Source organism: Crinia signifera, chromosome 5 (genome assembly GCF_055691185.1).
Source record: "Crinia signifera chromosome 5, ASM5569118v1, whole genome shotgun sequence".
Lineage (NCBI taxonomy): Eukaryota > Metazoa > Chordata > Amphibia > Anura > Myobatrachidae > Crinia > Crinia signifera.
The window spans coordinates 259,413,643-259,434,366 of NC_139221.1; the positions used below are offsets into that span (position 1 = coordinate 259,413,643).

The window sequence follows — 20,724 nt, forward strand, 5'->3', positions numbered from 1 at the left end:
ACGTGTGGTTAATGCTCTTGGTGTCACTCCTGTCTCTTTCACAGCTGGCTGAGGAACTGCAGAGCAAGCCGCTGAACAGTGAGATCAGAGAATTGCTGAAGCTGCTGTCAAAACCAAATCTCAAGGTGAGGACATGTTACACCTGCAAGACAGACACATGCACTGTCCATTAGCTGTGAATTAAGAGGCAAGAAATGGGTTATTTATGTGGAAGTTGGTATTCTCTTTTTCAGCATTCCCTATGTACTTTTAAGGGAAGATGAAATACATCAAATTCCTTCATCCATCCCAGAAAATATACGGTTGGCAGACTGTAACCCTTAAATTATAATGTTGTGACAACTTGCAGCCAGTGTAAAAGAGAGAAGGTGTTTGTCAGAGGAGTTTTTGACCATATGTGGACATGTACTGTGGCGGGTCACCTGAGGTGAGGTTCATGTGTGTACATAGCCTCAGGGGCTTCCATCACAGGGATGTGAAGCTCCCAGACTTTTCAGGTGTTTCTACAGTGCTGTGAGCAGAGGGCGAGAGATACAGTGCGCTCTGTGGCTCTGTGCTCCCACTGAGGACTGCACCAGTAAGAACGCATAAAGCTAGTTACTAAAGGTTAGATAGGATAAGTAAGAATACATGCAACAATAATATCTATACCTTCATATTGAATTTTACCTCACAAATGTGTATTAGAGCATCATGGTATATATTCAATCACTGTCGAAATTGCTGTCTTGCCGAAAATAGGGCAGTTATCAACATTAATACATCAGAAGGGGTTCTAATGTATTCAATATTAGCTTTTTTTCAGCATGTCAAAATCTTTCGACATGCCGAAAAGCAGGTGTATTGACGGAAGAGCAGTCAATTCACCTGCTTTTGAGGGAAACACAGTCAAAACTGCTGTGTTTCCGTCATTCTCAATCCGGCATAACACAATGCCGGATTGAGGCAGGGGGGACGGCGCCGGGTAAGCAGCAGCATCTTACATACCGCTGTCCACCGGAGCCCGCACCCTCACGCCGCCGCCCGCACCCTCACGTACATACCCGCCGCTGAGCCGGGTGAGAGCAGATCACCTGGCTCCATCCAGGCTCCCTCGCCGTCTCCCGCTGCCGCACTCACCCGGTCCGAGCGCCGGCCGGGTGAGTGTCAATTATCGGCCAAATCCGACATCAGGATTTGGCCGATGAATTAAATAATGGATGCTGGATCCATTCCGGCAAAATGCCCCATGTCTCTTATCATATTGTTTGGCGATCCTCCATATACAGTATAGCTCAGTGCTCCATATTTAGCCTTAAAGCCGGCCATACACTAGTGACATTTGCCCACTTTTCACCTGATTTCGATGGATCGGGCCGAGAAATCGGGTAAAAAGTGGGCAAAGTGCATGTGTTTCACATCCGATCTGATCCAATGCGCGGTCCAGTGCGCATCGGAGTCTTAGATAGGATATGCTGCACATCCGACCCCCGACTCAGGCAGCCTCCTGGCAGCGGGGAATTGGGAACGCCTACCATATATATTGTATACCAAAGGACCACATACCATATATCATATGTGATCTTGCTGCTCAGGGAGTTTCCAGGTGATTCAAGGGCCAATGTATGCTTCTTCCCCCCTCAGAGAAGTGGCATAGTGTATGGGAGGCTTAAATGGGATTCAGTATTAAATCCCGGCAGTCGGGATCCCGGCGTTCAGAATCCCGACGCTGGAATCCCGATGCCGAAATCCCGACAAGGGGGGGAAGTGGATCGCCCCCACTTGCGGGCTCGCTGTGCTCGCCACGCAGCGGGCCCGGTGCCTCGCTACGCTCGGCACGCTAATTTATTCTCCCTCCAGGGGTGTCGTGGACACCCACGGAGGGAGAAAGTGTCTGGATTTCGGCGGTCGGGATTCCGGCATCGGGATCCCGACCGCCGGGATTGTAACTGCATCCCCTTAAATGGGGTATTCAGTTAACCGCAGCAGGGTCTACCCCACAACTACTATAAATGCAAACAAAGATCAAATAAATATACTTTTTTATGCTAGATGAATAATCAGAATGAAAGCGCCGAAACCCACTAATTCTGTGTAAACTGTGGAATTGATGGTTTTTTTTTCTCCTATCCATAACCTGATTCTGTGGTTTTTTTATTTCCCTGTGGACTTTAACTTGCAGCTCTTTGAGCTGCGATGTTCAGTCCGACTGCCGGGACTCGCATTTGGGGTTTTCCCTGCAAATTGGTTATCTCCGGCACAGCAGCTAGTTGTGGGGTATCTGTGTGTATGTGTATATATTTATACAATACATATATATATAGCATAGAAGATTAAGCGGAACTCATCAGTCTTTAGGAACAATCAAACTTTTCCAACATGTTTTGGGTGGAGAACCGCCCGTCGTCGGGGATAAACACATAATGACTCATACAAGAGTAATATATTCCTACACAAGCCCCACCTTCACCAATCACGGGAGTCTGCTCCAGCGTCCCTGCCCTCCACACCTGTAGCCGCACTTCAAAAATGATAAGAAACGGCCTGCAAGGTGAGTTGGCTGAGGCACTCGTCTACAGCCCCATGAAAACCATCCCTTATAAACATAAAAATACAAGAACACCTATATAAAAAAAACAAGAACACATATACAGTATATAAAAAACCATCACTTACATAGTTACATATACATACATATACATAATTTGCACGGAGTTAACCATAAAACCAATTCATGCACAATAATTCCTATATGGTTTAATCTATAGAATCAAAGTCGATATACTGTACAAAGAAATCTCTAAGAAAATTAATAAACAGATTCTTTTTGAGAAATCCCTCTAAGCAGAATGTTGGAATAAAATAAAATGTATAGTGATAAATATATATATATATAAACAGAGGCCAACAACATCAGCGGTCCCCAAGTTGCAAGTATTCACCAATACTGCTATAAGAAACAATGCAATCCCGATTTCTCATTTAAACCTTGCGGTGCCGGAGCATCTAACTTCAAAATCCACCTACTTTCCAATCTAAGTAATAGTTGGCCCCTATTACCAAAACATTTGAGTGAGGGAATGTGGTCAATAATATTAGTGTGTAAACTGGCTACTGTATGGCCAGCTTCCACGAAGTGTAATGGTCTCAGCTTTGCCAACATAGATACATCCGCAAGGGCAATAGATCAAATATACAGTGAATTTAGACATGCAATTTAACACATGTCTAATACTGTATTTCTTACAGTAGGGTTGCAAAAAGAAACTACCTATCAACAAAGAACCGCACGTAGTGCACCCCGTGCAGCGGTAGCACCCTGGGGCTTTAGAAAGAAAGTGTTCTGGCACTCTTGGCTTCAAAAGATCTGTAATGTCAGTTTTGACTAGTTGATCACGCAAGTTGCAACCACGGGAATACGCATGCATTAATAGAGAATTGTAAAGTTGGTAATTCCCGGTCTGTATTGACCGTCGGCCACAATCTCTTAATGTAGCTATTAATGTTTGTACCTGTGTTTGTATAACTGTTAATCCATGGCACAATCTTGGTCAACTCTGTGTCCTGGTCAGGCACTCTGTGTTCTGGTCAGGCCCTCTTGTTTAGAAATGCTCAATACCTTAGATTTTGCTGCGTTAAGGTCAGCTCTATGGTAACCCCTGCGAGCAAACCGTTCAATCATATTATCTAGCGTTACAAAAATGTCCTCCTGATCACTCACAATCCTTCTAGCATGTAGCATCTGTGAATTCAGTAATCATCTTCGTAAAGGGAGGGGATGACAGCTATCATGCATTAAGACCGAATTGGGATCAGTTTCTTTATTATGTAGGCTAGTGGATAACACACCTTGATTGCACTTGATCTTCACAAGGAAGCAGATGGATTCATGGCTTGTGATACAGGTATATGTAACGGCATGGCACTTCTGCACATGCGCAAACCCCGGAAACGAACGGCTTCAGCAAGTTACACACTCACAAGGCCGTTCGTTGCTGTTAGGGAGGGCCGGGGGCGGACGTAGGCGGAAATGGGGCTGGACTATGGGAAGGTCCAGATTTTTATGGGCTTCCCCATAAAAACGCTGTACGTTCCCATGGAACGCAGGTGGGCCCGATGCCTGCCGGGGGTGGGCGGCTGATTTCACAGGACATCAGCGACTGCCCCATCTTTGGCGGACACTGAAGGAAATAGAAGTCAGTTCAGACTGACTTTTAATTCCAAATTCGAATGTGGAGAAATCATTCCATGGTCGGCGACAAGGGAATGATTTCTCCTGCTAGCAGACACATGCGAGGGTATGCGTTAACGAGCACATCCCCTTGCATGGTACCAAGGGGATTTGGGAGGGGGGGGGGCATTCAACATAAATCACCCCCTTAAAGTGAACAGACTAAGCAAAAATGTGTTTGTATATTAAACCCTGTAAACAATTGGTTAAAATGAAAGCTTTACTTGTTTTATTGTATCATGTTTCCATGGAACCAATAACCTATTCCTTGTAGGCCTTGATGGAAAGGCGAAGGAGATTTCAAAGAATTGATCTGTAATTGTAAACCCATTAATTATGTACTGTAACTAGAGACAGTTTTGTTAATTTCCTTTGTATGCTAAAAGCTGACTTGTTCCTGCTAACTGACATTTTCTGGGCATATTGGCCCCTGAGTAGTGCGAAAAAGAAAGAGCGGAATGGTTGAATTTCTTTATAAAATCTAAAACTTAAATGTATTTTATTGCTGGTGTTTGTGTAAACTATTAAAATGTCATTTCAAAAAAATATCCGGTTGCAAACAATTTATTGCAATGTTAATAGGGAATAAGGAAACGAAGGAGACTGCATGGTTTGTTAATGTCTTTTACTTGTCTAAAATAATGTAGGAATTAAAATAACCACATCTACTAACCATGTGTGAGCACATAAACAAATCCCTTTTGCTTGGATTCATGCTGAGTACTTTTTTTTTTTTCTACAACCATAGAGAACATACAAGCTTAAAATGCACTTTTAATGCGGTAGTAGGACTTAATAAGCCCATACATTAAGGTTAAGCTGCAGGAGTAAAGGTTAGGGTTAGGCTGCAGCGAAGGCGGGTTAGGTATAGGCACTAAGAAGGGGGTTGGTTAGGGATAGGCTGCAGGGTGGTGGGGGTAGGTTCATGTAGCAGGGTAGGTAGAAAAAGGTTAGGCTTGGGGAGGGTAAGTATACCTACCTGACACCTGTTGGGATCTCCTCCATCAGGCTGCTGACTTTGGTGTTCTGACCAACAGCATCCCACCGCCCCTGGTCATCCGTATGTATCCCGTATTTGTACCATTTTATAGGGGATGCAGTCAAAATCCTGACGGTCAAAATACCGACAACCATTGACCGACGGTCAAAATCCCTACAAGGTCAAAATACCGACCTTTAAAATCCCAACAAGGTCAAAATCCCGACATATACAATGTAGACAGGTGAAAAAGTCAACATGACTTTCGGTCGACAGGTCGACATGGGTTTTTTCACTGTTTTTTGACCCGACATGTACCGACAGGCGGTATTTCATGCCCTACCATCCATTAGGGTGTGGCGGGAGAATAAAATAGTGTGCCGAGCGCAGCGAGGGACCGTGCCTGAAGCATTGCGAGTGATGCGAGGGGCTGTGGTTGACTGTGTCCATGTTGACTGTGTCGACATTCGGCTCAAAAAACTGAAAAATAAAAATAAAACAAATGTCGACCTCGCGACCTGTCGACCGAAAGTCATGTCGACTTTTTCACCTGTCTACATTCTATATGTCGGGATTTTGACCATGTCAGGATTTTGACCGTCGATCAATAGCTGTCGGTATTTTGACCGTCGGAATTTCATACCAAATTATAGTAATGTATTTGTTTAGATATTTCTTAGCAATGTCATCTTTTTTTGTTATTGTTTATGATTTATGTATCATGATTTCTGATTTTTGGTTCTAGTTACTCCTCTCTCTGGAAACAAGCATATAATATTCACCATTAATGTTATTAATGGATAAATTCACCCGAAATGAAAAATTTTGTTTTGACTGGCATTAGGCAAAGTCTCACATTTCTTGTGAGACTTTGCTTTGAGAAGTGTTATTATGATGGGTTATTTTTACTTTGAACGCCTTGTAAACCTAGGAAGTTTTTTCTTGTTTAAAGCTGAAATGACCAGCCAAGTCTTCCTGTGATACTTGCCTTCTGAATGGGTCCTTTTAGAGTTATTTATTTTTTTATATTTATTTTTTAACACTTTTTACCAGTTTGGTTATTCAAGCCTTGAAGTAAATCAGATAAAGATATTTTCAGCCAGAAAAAAATCTAGAACCATGTACAGTTTACAGGTTGAGTATCCCTTATCCAAATATCCGTTATCCAAATTATTCCGAAAACCATGCATTCCAGAATGTACTTTTTATTTGCTAAAAAACCTACCAGGGACATCGGAAACTGGCACTACTAAGGACATGATATGTACAGATGGAGCCACTCTCGTTGGAGCGGCTTTAGGTGTGACAACCGCCAATGCGCCAGGTCCGCCAAGCAGGGCCAGATTAAGGGGGGGGGGGGGGCACAGGGGGTCAGTACCCTTAGGCCCCCCCTCTATCTAGGGGCCACCTGTGGTTGACATGTATTTTTGTCCTAGCACGGCCACAATCGTTGGGATCGTGTACCTTTAAGTTAAGGTACACGATCCCCGCGATGGACCCGATTTCCTTTGAAATCAGGTCCAATTTGCCGGCAAAGGAAAAATCGGGGGCATCGCGTCGGTTGGGACCATTAACATTGGTCCCGACGCGACCGACGCGATGCCCCCGATTTTGCCATAGGCTTCAATGTTAAAATATTTTTTAACATTGAAATCAGGAGCATTGCGTCGGTCTTGTGCCATTATAATGGCACAAGATGAGATGGACTTGATTAAGTCCATCTCACATAGGAAAAAATGTTAAAAATGTGAAATGGGCCAATATCACCCATTTAACATTATATATGGCCCGTTGTCACCCCACAATAGACGCCAACCCGAAGCGTGGCGAGCGCAGCGAGGCGGCGGTGCGCGTCCTCCGACCTTTTCATTCCCCTACTATCCACGTCGGCGTGGAGTTGAGAATATATAGTGTGGCGAGCGCCTATCGTGGGGTGGGGTTTACGTAGTAAAATTTGGGGGTCTAGGGAATATTTTACATTGAATCCAATGTAAAAGCGCCTATCGTGGGGTGGGGTTTACGTAGTCAAATTTGGGGGTCTAGGGAATATTTTACATTGAATCCAATGTAAAATCGGGTCCTAGGGACCCTATTCACATTTGATTCAATTAAAAAATCGGGTCGGTCGCGTCGATCGCATCGCATGCGACCAAATCGCATGCGATGCGATCGACACAATTTTTCCGACACGACCACCCCGATGGAAATCGGTGTGGCCGTGCTAGGAAACAAGTACCGTATTTTTCAAATAATTTTTTATTTTTTTAGCTAAAGGTTTTGTGCATGGGAGTGGAGTAGTGCTGCAGCTTTGCCTATCTGCCAATATGACAATGATTAATAGTGCTGAGAACTGAGAGCCAAGGCACACTGGGCGGGATGTTCTAACATCCGCAGCCCCCCTCCGCAACCCTTCGCCGCCCATCGCTGACATAATATATCGCATATGCTCTAACATATGCGATAATTATGGCAAAGGACAGCTCTTGCCTTAAGAGCTGTACTTTGTGGTGAGTCAACGGGTCCTGGCGGCTCCCCCCTCCCTCCCATACCTGCTGCTGCAGGTGGCTGGCTCTCCTCCTCGCGGGGGTCTGCGAATCGCGAGAGGGGGGCGCGGGGGGGTCATGAATCGCGGGAGGGGGGTCTCAAATCGCGCGGGGGGGGTGCGGGAGTGTCGTGAATCGTGGGAGGGGGGTCCGCGAATCGCGGGAGGGGGGGTCCGCGAATCGTGGGCGGGGGTCTTAAAATCGCGGGATGTGCCGCGGGGGTCCGTGAATCGCGGGAGGGGGTCCGCAAACCGCAGGAGGGGGGGTGACGTGAATCGCGGGAGGGGGATCACGGGGGTCCTGTGAAACGTGGGAGGGGTGGGCGTGGGGGGCTCGCGGGGGTGCCTCGATTCGCTGGAGGGGGGGTCATGGGGGGTGCCACGAACCGCGGGAGGGGGAGTTGCGGGGGTCCCGCGAATCACGGGAGGCGCGGGGGCCCGCGAATCGCGGGAGGGGGGGTCGGGTCGCGGGCGTGCCGCGAATCGCGGGAGGGAGGCTCGCGGGGGCCGCGAATCACGGGAGGGGGGGGGTCGCAGGTGTCTGGGGGGGGCTGGCAGAGGGGGGGTGCGGGAGTAATTGTGGATGGTGGCTGTGGAGAAATGGTGGATGGTGGGCGTGTACTGTAGCCCTGGCTGGGCGGGGGGAGGTGATGTCAAGGGGGTGGGGTGAGTAGAACACTGGTCTTTTCCTTAAGGGGGGCGGGTTTGTGTATAATGCTGGGCGGGAACGTTATACACATAGAACACTAGTCTTTTCCCTTAGGGGGCGGGTTTGTGTATCCCGCTGGGAGGTAACGTTATATACACAGGGGATGAGTGACAGATCTGACTAAATATAAAAGAGAGATATATATATATAATGCTGGAAGGTGGCTGGCACTCCACTTACAATTGGGAAAAACCTGGTGCCCTCCCGGGAAGCAGAAAGTTGCTCCTTAGATAGCGTTGGCATATGGACGGCACTCCAATAAGAAACATGGTCACATGGATATACCAATGTTTCAAATGTAAATATTAATCTCCCAAACTCCCCCCCCCCCCCCCCCCGCAGTTACCCATTGAGCAAGTTTTGACAGTGTATTATATTCTCCCATGCAGTTTGTGGACAGTAATGACAAGTGGGAGGGGCCCCCCCTTTCTAAAATGACCCCGGGCCCCCCAAAGGCTTAATCCGGCCCTGCTGCCAAGAACTGGGCATGCGCGCACAAGACGCTCATGCACCCCGTTCTCTGTGTCCCTGTCGTCCGCCAGCTTTCCCAATATGGCGAGCTGGTGGAAACAACTAGAGCGGCTCCATCTGTTACTAGCACTAAATATGTGCAAGAAAATAATTGCTTGGCATTCAAATTCAGTGCCTGAGATTGTACACAAACTTTGTTTCATGTTTTAAAACCTTGTTTTATGAACAAATATATATTTTGTGTATTTTATGCGTTTGATGTGTTTTTACATCATAAATGCAGGATACCTCATTCAAATATAAAAAATATGCCAAAATACGGAAGAATCCATTATCCAAAATGCTTCTGGTCCCGAGCATGTTGGATAAAGTATACTCAACCTGTAATAGTATTGAGTGCATAAGATAAGCAACTTGGTAAGTTAGCATAGGTGGACAATCCCATTCAAGAGCCATTCATTTATGTAGTTTTGTGTATCAGTATATTCCCACTTCACAGAATGAAGCAAGTTTACAGTCAATTAGCTATTAAACCATCACATAGCGACCATATAAATTAACAACATTTGGGTCATCAAATTACAGCAAACACCACAAACCACAAATGACAACATTCGCCCTTTATGAAGGTAGAAGAAAGTACCAATAGGCGCCGTATGTACACAATATAAATTTATTAACACTCAATAAAATAGTAGAGATGCAATGAATAAAAACTAATAACAAACTAAAACAACAAAAACATACATACACATTTGCCAATGGTATTAACGTGCTCTGTGCGGGTTCTTATTAGAACGGGGATAGCTGTAAGTCAGTACATATATCTCTAATAGAGTAATACGGCTCCCAACTTCTTATGTATGTGCACTTCCCAGATGGTATTGGGGCAAGAGCAGAGGTAAAGATTGGGGGAATCCTTGTGGAGTACAGTGCTCTTTAACGGAGAAATCTTACCTGTGACCGGTGGTAGTCAGAACAGTCAGTATTGCCGGTGATCGGCTTCACAATACTGGCAGTAAGGCGAATGCCGCTCTCCTTTCTATTTGTAGACTTTTCCGTCCAGCGGGCTTAGTCGGGAGGAGAGAGTGCTCTGTGCGTCTGATGGCTGTGTTACAGGCGCACCTTGCAGACAGTGATTAGCGGTGGATCTCCTCGGCTGCCGGCTGTGTAGAAGGTGATGGTACTCCAATGTCCGCTTCACCTGTGCCGAGTCCACCTGTGCTTAAAGAGCACTGTACTCCACAAGGATTCCCCCAATCTTTACCTCTGCTCTTGCCCCAATACCATCTGGGAAGTGCGCATACATAAGAAGTTGGGAGCCGTATTACTCTATTAGAGATATATGTACTGGACTTCCGGTTCCGGTCCCGATGTGAGCGGCCGCGGCTGACGATACCTCCGCTGCATCCCCGGTACCGAACGCCCCCTGCCCCCCCCGGGTGACCCTGGAGCCCTCCATCTAGTCCCCAGACCACCGGAGAAGGACCCGCAGACCGTGGTGCCGCGCGATCGCGACACGCGCGCGGGAGACCCGCGCCAAACCGCACCAGACAGCAGCAGGAGCCGGGCGCATCCCATAGCCCCGACCCTCGCCACGAGCCGCCTACTTAGCCCACCTGGAGCCCTCCACCAGGCTCCGGGGTTAGCAGAGTCAGCCCCGCTGATCACGGCACCGCGGGATCGCGGCCAGAACACACGCGCTGGGGAGACAAGCTGGGCCGCTCCACACACACCACGCTACTCACCACACGCTGGGCGCACCTCACAACTCCGGTCCCGGTGCACGGAGGCTGAGTCGGGCAGACACAGGCCGCATACCAGGGCCACCTGACAGTCCCAGCAACCTGCCTGAACCACCGGAATACCCGATGACATAAATAAAGCTGCAAAACTGCAAGGCTGAGATAGCAGTCACCACAGCACCTCACACTGGGGGCTGGACACCTCAGGAGCTTGGACACAGCGTGCTAGCCTGGACACAGAGGGCACAAATTTGACCTACATCATACCATCATAACCACCTCTGGAGGTGGATGGAGAGATTTCTCTCCCCACAGATGCCGAGGAGGTCACAAAAATCAGAAGGAAAGAGGGCCACATCCAGCTTCAGATCGCAGTCACAGTCCAGATCCAAGATGGCCGCCGCACGTGAAAAGAAGGGAGACACAGCTTCTCAGGTACTGTTTTCTCAAACCCCTGACACCGTAGATGGGCCCCCTGTCACATATTCTGACGTGGTAAAGGCTATACAAGAAACTATGGGTCCCCTGATGGAGGCACAGGCAGCCAAATTTAATACAGCCATTAAAGATGTCACAGCCCAGCTGAAACAAGTAGCCCACATGCAACACACCACTGAATGCAGGGTGGGAGAACTTTTTCAAGATGTGGCCACACTCAAGGGCTCCTCTTCCAACCTCCAGCAAACTTGCTATGAGCTGCAAAATAAGATCGATGATCTTGAAAACAGATCGAGAAGGAATAACTTGAGGATAGTGGGCTTAGACGAAACCATCAGGGGCCCTGATCTATACAAGTTCCTACAAATTTCCCTGCCTGAAATGCTACAGATATCAGATCAATGCAGGGATATGGTAGTCGAAAGAGCGCACCGCCTGGGCCCAACACGCACCACAAGGGGAAACAGGCCGAGGGTCGTGATTTTTAGATGCCTAAACTACCTACATAAAGACGCCATATGGTCGGCTTTCAGGAGGCACCGTGACCTGAAGTGGAACAACGACAAGATATTTATATTCCAAGACTACTCTGCGGAGGTCACCAGGGCCCGTAAGGAGTTCGCTCCAGTGTGCACGACATTATTCAACGCAAAGAAAAAATTTGCGTTACTATACCCGGCCAGATTGAGGGTATTCGAGGGGGACAAGATTATAGACTTTACTACGGCCGCTGACGCAGATGGCTACCTCGCTGAACAGGCCGAAACAACAGAGGCTGGCCCTGATACTCGGGAGGCACCCGACTCTGCTGACTGAACAGGATGGGTAATGTTATGCTTAAAGAGGGTTGGCGAGGGCCACATTTATTTCTTTATTTCTTAGGCCTAGCCACAATTCATAACAATACCTCCCAATTCAAGATGTACTTTGGGCTGCGCTACTGATGGACAGATTTAAGGTCAATGCCCTCACAGGCTTCGTTACTACTATTTTAAGTTGTGTTATAATGTGTTGGGTGAGGGATGCCTGGGCTGCCAAGGATCATAGCCCATTAAAGTAAGGGAGAACATCATTATATACAGTATCATCCCGGTTCAGGGAGCATGTTAGTTGTTTGTTTATCTGCCTAATTAATACATTAATATAATATCGCAGCTAGATTAGGGACCTAAAATAGATGTTAATATTAGAGGGATGGGATGACTTTGGGGGGGGGGGGGGGGGGGTTCGTGGGGAATTTTGGGGGGGTGGGGGGGGAAGGGGGCCTTGCTAGGGGGTACCGTTAGATAGGAGAGAGTTGAGTATGGAAGTTCCGATTAAAATGTTTTCTGCCCCCCACGCTGATTGCTGCTCAGTGATGGGAGGTCTTGATGTTTGTTTGTTGTTTTGGTTTTGTCTCCCCTCAATATGTCTTTTTTCCTCCATGTGTCTCCCCCTGGATCGTTTAAGGTATGAGGTACTACTCAAGATATATATGTAAGATTATGTGATGTTGATGCTTAAAATAGGCTCATTGAATGTGGGAGGTTTCAATACCCCTGCTAAGCGCAGGAAAGTATTAACATACTTAAACAAAATGTCCTTAAATCGCCTTTCTCCAAGAAACCCACCTTGTCCCCCGTGAGGTATTAAAACTTAACATGTTAAGATGGTCGGTGATGGCATCGGCCTCGTTTAATTCTAAATCACGGGGAGTGGCAATTCTTATCAGAAACGCTGTCAATCATACAATAACATCGACTGAAGTAGACGAGAACGGCAGATATGTGATTGTAAATGTGATTATTCATGATGTCCCATATATACTGTGTAACATCTATGCTCCCAACTCCAATCCCCGAGAGTTCTATACATCCCTGGTTGCCAAGCTTGACTCATTACAAGCCCCTACCCTGATACTGGGGGGAGATTTCAATGTTGTAGCTTCACATACACTAGACAGAAACACGCCCGCTCCCAAACATAACCGCCACCCTGATGACACCATAGCTTCTCTTTGTGACCAATTCCAACTGGTCGATTCTTGGAGGTCGTGCTACCCCGTGGAAAGGGATTACACATGCCTGTCTTCCGCGCATGGTACCCTTTCTAGAATAGACTACATATTAATCCCCCGCCATATGTTCCCTAAAGTGGCTGACGCCAAGATAGAGACAATCAGCGTTTCCGACCATGCTTTGTGTTGGGTACAACTTGCTGCCCAGGTCGATAAAGGACCGATCCGCCAATGGCGATTCCCGGCCTACCTGGCAAACTCCATTCAGTTTAGAGCTATGTTGGAGGCAGCATGGATGGACTTTAAACTCAATCATGCGGAACTGGAAACCACAGACCATTTGCTATTTTGGCAAACTTCTAAAGCTGTTTTAAGGGGGATCATCATGTCCTATAGTAAGAAAAGGGATAAAGACCTAGACAAAAACTATTTGGAAGCCCAGACACGGCTGACTCAATCTTATGCTAATTTTAAAAATAACCCAACAGGGCCCAATAAAGCCTGTTATTACAAAGACAAAACAACATTCGATAATATCCTGACAGGCATAGAGAAGAAATTTAGTTTTCATAGAAATAGCAAATTCCATCGCTATGGCAACAAGGCAGGGAGACTACTATCACATTTATTGGCAGGCAGACGCCCTCCCACAATAGTGAGATCTATCAAAGACCCAACCGGGTCATTGAAAAAATCCAATGCTGATATTTCAAAAGTGTTTTATGATTTCTACTCCTCCCTTTATTCCACCCCCACAATAGACAAAGAGGCCAAAGAAAATTTTTGGACTAACCTTCAAATCCCTGGCCTCTCGGAGGCTCAAAAAGATACCCTGGTTGCTCCCATAACAGCAGAAGAAATCCAGTCAACAATAATGGGGCTTAAAACTGGAAAATCCCCAGGCCCGGACGGGTTCGCCAATGAATATTATAAGATTTTGGCTCCCAAGCTGGCACCCCCCTTGACAGCAGCATTTAATGCGATCATGACAGGAAAGGCCCTCCCTACATACTTTAACTCAGCGGTAATAAGACTTTTACCCAAACCAGGCAGGGATGTAGAGGACCCCAGTTCCTACCGTCCCATATCATTATTAAACACAGACTACAAACTGTTTACAAAAGTTATGGCTGACAGGCTTAAAATTATCCTTCCTCATCTGGTCCACCCAGACCAGTCTGGATTCATCTGGGGACGTCAGTCTGTGGTGAACATTAGAAAATTATTAACTGTAATGGAGTGGCTTAGAATTCACCCATCCGGGGAGCAGAATGTGGTACTCTCCCTGGATGCGGAGAAAGCTTTTGACATAATTACATGGGACCATGTATTCGAGACACTTCACAATTTATTGCTTTGCTTAAAATCCTATACACAGATCCGGCCACACAAATTCTTAATAATGGATTCCTCTCACAACCATTCTACACAAAACGAGGCACCCGGCAGGGATGTCCGCTGTCCCCATTACTATTTGCCTTGGCCCTGGAGCCTTTAGCCATAGCCCTTAGAGCATCCCCTACATATACCGGAATCAGAGTTGGAGGCGAGGAGGCCAAATTGGCCCTCTTCGCTGACGACATGTTAGTTTTCGTATCGAATCCAAAAGAGGCCATTCCCGAGATAGTATCCCTAATAGAGCAGTTTGGATCGTTCTCAGGATTTAGAGTCAACTATAACAAATCCGAACTGATGATTCTTCCAGGCCCCCAAAATTCGCCCATCATGGATTCCCCATTGGCCCAATTTACCATAGTAAGGCATACAATGAAATATCTAGGCATACGTATACCCCACTCTGTGTCCGAGATCTACTCGGTTAACTTCCGTCCGGTGATAGCGGAGATATCAGCACTCCTTCACAGATGGACCTCCCTCCCCCTTTCGACGATGGGACGGGCAGCAGTCATTAAAAGTATTGCGTTCCCCAAACTAGCATACCTACTCCAAATGATACCATTATCCCTCTCCAGACAAGACTGCGCCATCGTCAAAACAGTCTTCTCTAAATTTTTATGGGCGGGCAAAAAACCGAAAGTTGCTTATGCAAAACTACAGCTTCCCAGATCTGAGGGAGGGCTCAATATCCCAGACCCTGCAACATTCAGCAGGGCAGTTTGTTTCAGATATATAACGGATTGGTTCTGGCTGCACTCAGTATTTACTAACCGCGCCCTCGAAGAAGCATTGTTCGCCCCATACTCACCAACAGCACTAATACACACACCTAGGAAGATGATTAGGCAAGACATACTAGACAATATTTTATTTAAAGATACACACAAAGCATGGTTATACACAAATAAGGCATTGAAAAGATCCCCCCGGGTCTCTCGCTTTATCACTTTATGGGGCAACCCAAGGTTTACCCCTGGACTGGACAACCCTCAGTTCTTGGTCTGGAGGAAGGCTGGCTTGGCGGCAATCAGGGATGTATACGATCCGGGTGGACATCTCATGTCTTTCGCGGACCTGAGAGAAAAATATAAATTACCACAAACCCATTTTTACATGTTCCTACAAACGAGGCATATGATTCAGTCCCTCCCTCCGGCTGGTCCGGAAGGGGCAGAGACTGACCCAATCACCACCATCATGACACTGGCTCACACTGGGACTTATAGACTGAGATACTATTATGTAGAGGCGGGGGTCACAGATGGGGCGAAAAAATGGAATAGAACATTGATGGCCTGGAAATCGGAGATACCTTCAATCCCAGAGTCTACGGAGGTCTTGAAGCACTGCCAACAGACCATGAAATATCTCCATTCAGCATCCCTCCAGGAGGTGCACTGGAAAGTAATACACAGGGCGTACGTAGCCCCAATACAGAGGGCACATATGCTACCTGGGGAGCCAGACTCCTGCGTCAAATGTGGTCAGAGGCGAGCCACCTTTTTCCACAACCTTTGGCAGTGCGGCAGGATAGCCACATATTGGAATAGACTGATTGCATTTATAAACAGTACATTTCGGTTAAAAATAGCAAAAAACCCTACAGCCTGCTTGCTACTGGTAATGGGAGAGTGGGACTGGGGGGAAGGAAAAAAGCTTTGTTACCAGTCATAACAGTGATTTTGGGAATAGCAAAGAGGCTAATTATGAAATATTGGATTAAAAAATCAGTACCCTCCATACTGGAAACGAAAACCACAATCTTAAATACTTTATATATGGAACGACAAGCCACAATACCCGATGTTGAGACTGGTGTCACAAGGTTTTATAAAAAATGGGGGCCATATATCGAGACCCTGCCTAGTACCATTCAAACACAAATTCTGAGTCTATATGAAAACACCTCATGGTATTTAATACGTCAGTTAGGTCCCATGTGATCAGTTCATCTAATCACTACAGTTGAGGAAAAGGGTGTTGGCAACCCCTATGTAAAATGTAATAGCATCACTAGACTACCTGTTAGGAAGTAGACATAGTTATCTCAATACCTACCCTTCCCCGTACCTTTCCTTTGTCTTGTCCTGTCCGTTTGAGTTTATTCATTTAATTAGATTGATGGTGTAAAACCAATTATGACGTATTGGCGGTGTACTTGAATTAAAAATCAGAGGGAGGGGGAGAAAAAAAAAAAAAAAAATTATATAAATACAGCCTAAACTAAGGCTGACAAAATAACTGTTTGTACTAATTGAAACGAACCCACCATGTAAATGTACTACACACTGCCTACAGTATTATATAATCGCTTGTTTTTCTTTTTACGTTTCTGTATGTATGTATTTTACTGGAAAAAAATGAAAATAGGATCACCCTGCGAGGTATACCTATGTCTAACAAGGAGTGAGTTGTCGCCTTGACTTGGAAACAATATATTGTACTATGTGATCATTTCAATAAAATGTTTTTGAAAAAAAAAGAGATATATGTACTGACTTACAGCTATCCCCGTTCTAATAAGAACCCTCACAGAGCACGTTAATACCATTGGCCAATGTGTCTGTATGTTTGTGTTGTTTTAGTTTGTTATTAGTTTTTATTCATTGCATCACTACTATTTTATTGAGTGTTAATAAATTTATATTGTGTACATACGGCACCTATTGGTACTTTCTTCTACCTTTGTAAACCTTTGAGGATGGCACCCCTCCACCATAAGGCAGCCATTTGCACACAGCACACAAACACCTGTCCCTAGCGCTCAAAACTCATGTTTTTTATTCGCCCTTTATGGCCTGTGGCTCAACAGTATTGCTTTACAATGATGCAGTCAGCATCCCGGCAGTCAGTATCACTCACAGGCATTGCTTCACAGGGATTTGGCCAGGATGCCAGCATTCAGAGGTAGATTTATGAAAGGGCGATCAGGGGAATCTGCACTATCCCCGTGCGTTATTGCAGGGGATAGCGCTTCCCCTGATCTATGACACCCGCCGAGCGGGTATCTTTCGTGCGGCGGTGCGGGGCAGGAGGCATAGCGCAGCTACGATATTTCGTGCTGCGCGCCTGCCTCCTGTCTAATTTATGAACGGTCAGCATCGCTTACCGTTCCGCCGCCTGCAGCTGTCGACTTCGACAGCTGCAAACGGCGATGCCCTATGCCTACAGCAGGGACAGCGCTGTCCCTGCTGCTGGCTCTGAGCTGCGCTGGGATCTCGCGTGAGTAACGAGATCCCACGCATACGCAGTGAGCCAGCCGGGGGAGAAGCAGACAGCGCGTCAGTGTTAACTGACGCGCTGTCAGCTGGAGGGGACATCGCCGGAGGGGGGAGTTAGCGCTCCCCCGCTTCGGCCGGGAAGATGTTGATACCTCTTGTCGGTGTCCCCTCCTGCTTCGCCTCACTAATGAGGCGAAGCAGGAACTGTTATAGCGGCGCTCTTAGCGCCGCTATAATAAATCTACCCCTCTGTGTAGCGACACTGTCATCCAACTGCCACCAGAACTCCAGCTCCGAAACTTCAAAAGAGATATCGAGGCTGACACCAGAATACCCATAGCCGGCATCCTGAAAAGTATAGCAAGTCTGGGATGGGGTGGTTAGGGTTAGGCTGCAAGAAGGGGATATTAGGTTCAGACACTTACAAGAGGGGGGTTAGGTGTAGGTGGTTCTTCAAGGCACCTTTAAGGGAGTATATTCAGGGATCAGTCTTTTAACTGCCTGCATCCTGACCGCCGGGATATCATATGTATCCTGTACATATGTACAGTTGCAAGGTATACGCTATGTAATGAAAAGCAGATATAGCAATCGATTAAAGCTTGGTACTAAATTTTAACAAAGATAATTATATTGGAGCAACTAGGTCCTTAAATCTCAGAAAAGCAAACTTTGATAAGTTTGAGGAGTCCTTAAAGGATATAAATTGGAAGGAATTATTTAGAGGTATGGATACTACTAAAAGGTGGCAAACTTAAAAAAAAATACTGCAGGAGGGCACTGATAAATAAAAGAACAAATGTCAAAAGGAAACCAAAGTGGCTTAATAGCAAAGTCAAATTGAAATCGCTAAAAAAAAGGAGGGCAATCAAAGAGTTTACACAAGATGGGACACCCAAATCATTTACCGCATATAAAGAATGTAATAAGAATTGTAAAAATACAATCACGATGGCTAAATTAAAGACTGATTGTAACAAATATAATCCCAATATATATATATATATATATATATATATATATATATATATATATATATATATATATATATATATATATATATATAGGAAACGGTTAAGGAAGGAAAATATTGGCCCACTAAAAAATAGTAGGGTACCCTGGTAATAGAAGGAAAAGAGAAAGCGGAATTATTCAATTAATTTTTTGCTGCTGTATTTACAAGGGAAGAATCTTCAGAGGATCTCCCACAGATTAAGTGCTCGGCTCTTGATTGCTCCCAAACTGTATGTTTGAGTGAGGAAATAGTCAAAAATAGATTACAGAACCTAAATAGTAACAAATCTTCTGGCCTGGATGAAATACACCCTAGGATACTAAAAGAATTGAGTTCTGTCATAGCACTACCATTCATTTGATATTCGAGGCATCCATAAACTCGGGGACGGTACCAAGGGTAGCTAACGTAGTACCAATTTGGAAGAAAGGTAGCAGAACTAACCCTGAAAATTATAGACTGGTCAGCCTTACATCCATTGTGGGGAAAATATTAGAAGGAATAATAAGAGATAGTATCCAAAAGGTAATAAGTAAGACTCAGCATGGGTTCGTCAAAAATAGATCATGTCAGAATAATTTAATTAGCTTCTATGAGGAAGTCAGTAGGGGGCCGGAGTTAGGGAAATTTGTTGATGTAATACTTCTTAAAAGGTTATTAATAAAACTAAGTAATTTAGGGTTAGAAGATAAAATTTGTAATTGGATTAAAAACTGGTTGCACAGAGAGTGTTGGTAAATGGCATACATTCCAGCTGGGGTAAGGTCCAAAGAGGAGTCCCACAAGGTTCAATATTGGGACCCACCTTGTTTAATATATTCATTAATGATATAGGAAGTGACATAGTGAATAAAATTGCAATATTTGTGGACGACATGAAATGGAGTAAGGAAATTGCCTAGGATAGAATGTGTATATACTACAGAGTGACTTAATTAAACTGGAAAGGTGGAAAATGCAGTTTAACGTTGATAAATGTAAAGTAATTCATTATGGGGGAAAAAATGAACAAGCTAATTATAGGCTAAATGGAGTTGTTATAGGGAATTTTGCTGTAGAGAGGAACTTGGGGGGTCATCATAGATGAAAAATTGGGTAATAGTGCACACAGCTCAAGTTCAGCAGCAAAAGCAAATCGGACACTGGCATGCTTTAAAAAGGGAATGGATTCAAGGGATGCCAATGTGATAGTACCTCTTTACAAGGCATTGGTGAGACCACACTTGGAATACTGTGTTCAGTTCTGGGCACCGCACCTTAAAAAGGACAAAAAGGAATTGGAACAGGTACAGAGAAGGGCAAATAAGCTAGTAAAAGGACTCAAATCACTAGAATACAAAGATAGGTTAACCAGGCTGAATATGTTTTCACTGGAGAAACGGAGGTTGAGAGGTGATATGATTAGTTTAATTACAGGATTGGGAATCATAAGGAACTGGGAGATGATTTGTTCACTAGCAGCCCTATACCTAGGACACAAATTAAGAAGAGGATTATTCACCATTAAAGCAGTAAAATTCCGGTGCGGGTGATTACAGCAACTACTGTTAATGAATTTAAATCAAAACTGGATACATTATTGGCCACTAAGGGAATCCTATAGATAGGACTTACTCAAGTCAGTAGTAACAAGTATAATAGGTTGAATTCGATGGACTATCATCTTTTTTTCAACCTTAATTACTATGTTGCTATGTTAAGCACTGCAGCAGTAATACATCCTTGCCTCTCATAGGGCACCATCCTTATTCCAAATTTCCCATTGCAGCAAACCATTAAAGTCTGATAATAACGTCTATTCTTTGTCCACAAAATCCAATGTAAAGTCCAAGCTATTGTTTTTACTACGTATACCGCCTGAGATGTTAAACGAGGTCAGGAATATGCTAGAGATTGTTCTAAATATGTTGTTTCTATGCTTTGTTTTAATGTCTGTGTATAAACTGATTTACACGATGTGAAGTTGAATTATGATTTGCCAGAACATGAAATTTGTGGTT

General features: G+C 45.2%; 1 protein-coding gene across 2 annotated transcripts in view; it reads left to right on the plus strand.

Moving 5' to 3' along the window:
* MPP7 (MAGUK p55 scaffold protein 7) overlaps window positions 1-20,724 on the plus strand; it is a 372,855-nt gene that overhangs the window by 223,973 nt on the left and 128,158 nt on the right. For both annotated transcript variants that reach the window (XM_083188909.1, XM_083188910.1), the window contains exon 6: window positions 45-125. In XM_083188909.1, coding sequence (XP_083045035.1) covers window positions 45-125 — 81 coding nt within the window. The remainder of the gene's footprint in view (window positions 1-44; window positions 126-20,724) is intronic.